At 36.5% G+C, this 853-nt stretch overlaps 1 protein-coding gene across 1 annotated transcript in view; it reads right to left on the bottom strand.

Annotated features, from left to right (window-relative positions):
- Positions 1-853, bottom strand: part of LOC104527883 (serine-protein kinase ATM-like) — a gene marked incomplete at both ends in the record, with an annotated part of 14,135 nt that overhangs the window by 11,925 nt on the left and 1,357 nt on the right. The window contains 1 exon segment of the mRNA XM_010171717.1: positions 745-853. This exon segment is cut by the window's right edge and continues 19 nt beyond it. Within this exon segment, the coding sequence (XP_010170019.1) occupies positions 745-853 (109 nt within the window).

Raw genomic sequence — 853 nt, 5'->3', positions numbered from 1 at the left:
ATGTCTGTGAAGTCCTCCAGGTGCTTCTAAACAATCATCTTAAGATAGTGCAGGAGAAGAGAACAAACACACCAAGAGTATGTTCCTCAGACCCATCTCTCTGGAAGAGTCTTAAGAGAAAAATTCTCCATTCTCCTGACTACTACAAGTTAATGTAGAAGGAATTACTGAAAACCCCATCACATAACTTCTGCTTTTGCCAAAACGTAGTGAATCTATTCTGTATTCTTCCTAAAATGTGCTAGTTCACACTATATTCTGGACAGTCATATAAAATAACGAATGTCAGGCATCCAACATTACACAAGGGAGGAGAGATTACTCCTTATGAGGGAGTAGCCATGAATGAACACTGGTGTTTGTTTATCCAGGTCTTGATAACCTCTTGTGGCTTACCAAGTAATATTTTCCCCATTTGCTTATAAATTAAACATTAAAAACTATCTCTCTCTCATAGATACTTAAGACACATCTAGCATCTGAGTCAAAAATTGAAAATTTCAGTTTATAGTGATAAATAATCGAAAAGAAGAATCAACTACATACAGTTTCCCAGGAAAATGAAAAGCAATGTGCATACAAAACAGACGGGTCTAAGTGAAAGAAACTACTCTTCAATTCAATAATTAAGATAAATTAGGTGACCTGCTTCATAGAAATTATGTTCTAACATTATATTTTTGCTTGGAACTGAAATCATTGCCTTTCACTTAAAGAACTAGCAAAAAAAGTCAGTGGGTTTACTTGACAGAAGAGATGTGGCCCCACTGCATATTCCTCCATGCTGCCTGGTAGCGTATTTCCTGTAGTTCCGCACACCACTCAGTGTTTTCATGTTCCAGACCTTTTAAAT

This window comes from Antrostomus carolinensis, unplaced genomic scaffold, assembly GCF_000700745.2.
Source record: "Antrostomus carolinensis isolate BGI_N321 unplaced genomic scaffold, ASM70074v2 scaffold41190, whole genome shotgun sequence".
Lineage (NCBI taxonomy): Eukaryota > Metazoa > Chordata > Aves > Caprimulgiformes > Caprimulgidae > Antrostomus > Antrostomus carolinensis.
Note: the sequence above shows the minus strand (reverse complement) of the source record. Positions and strands in the feature narration are given on the sequence as shown.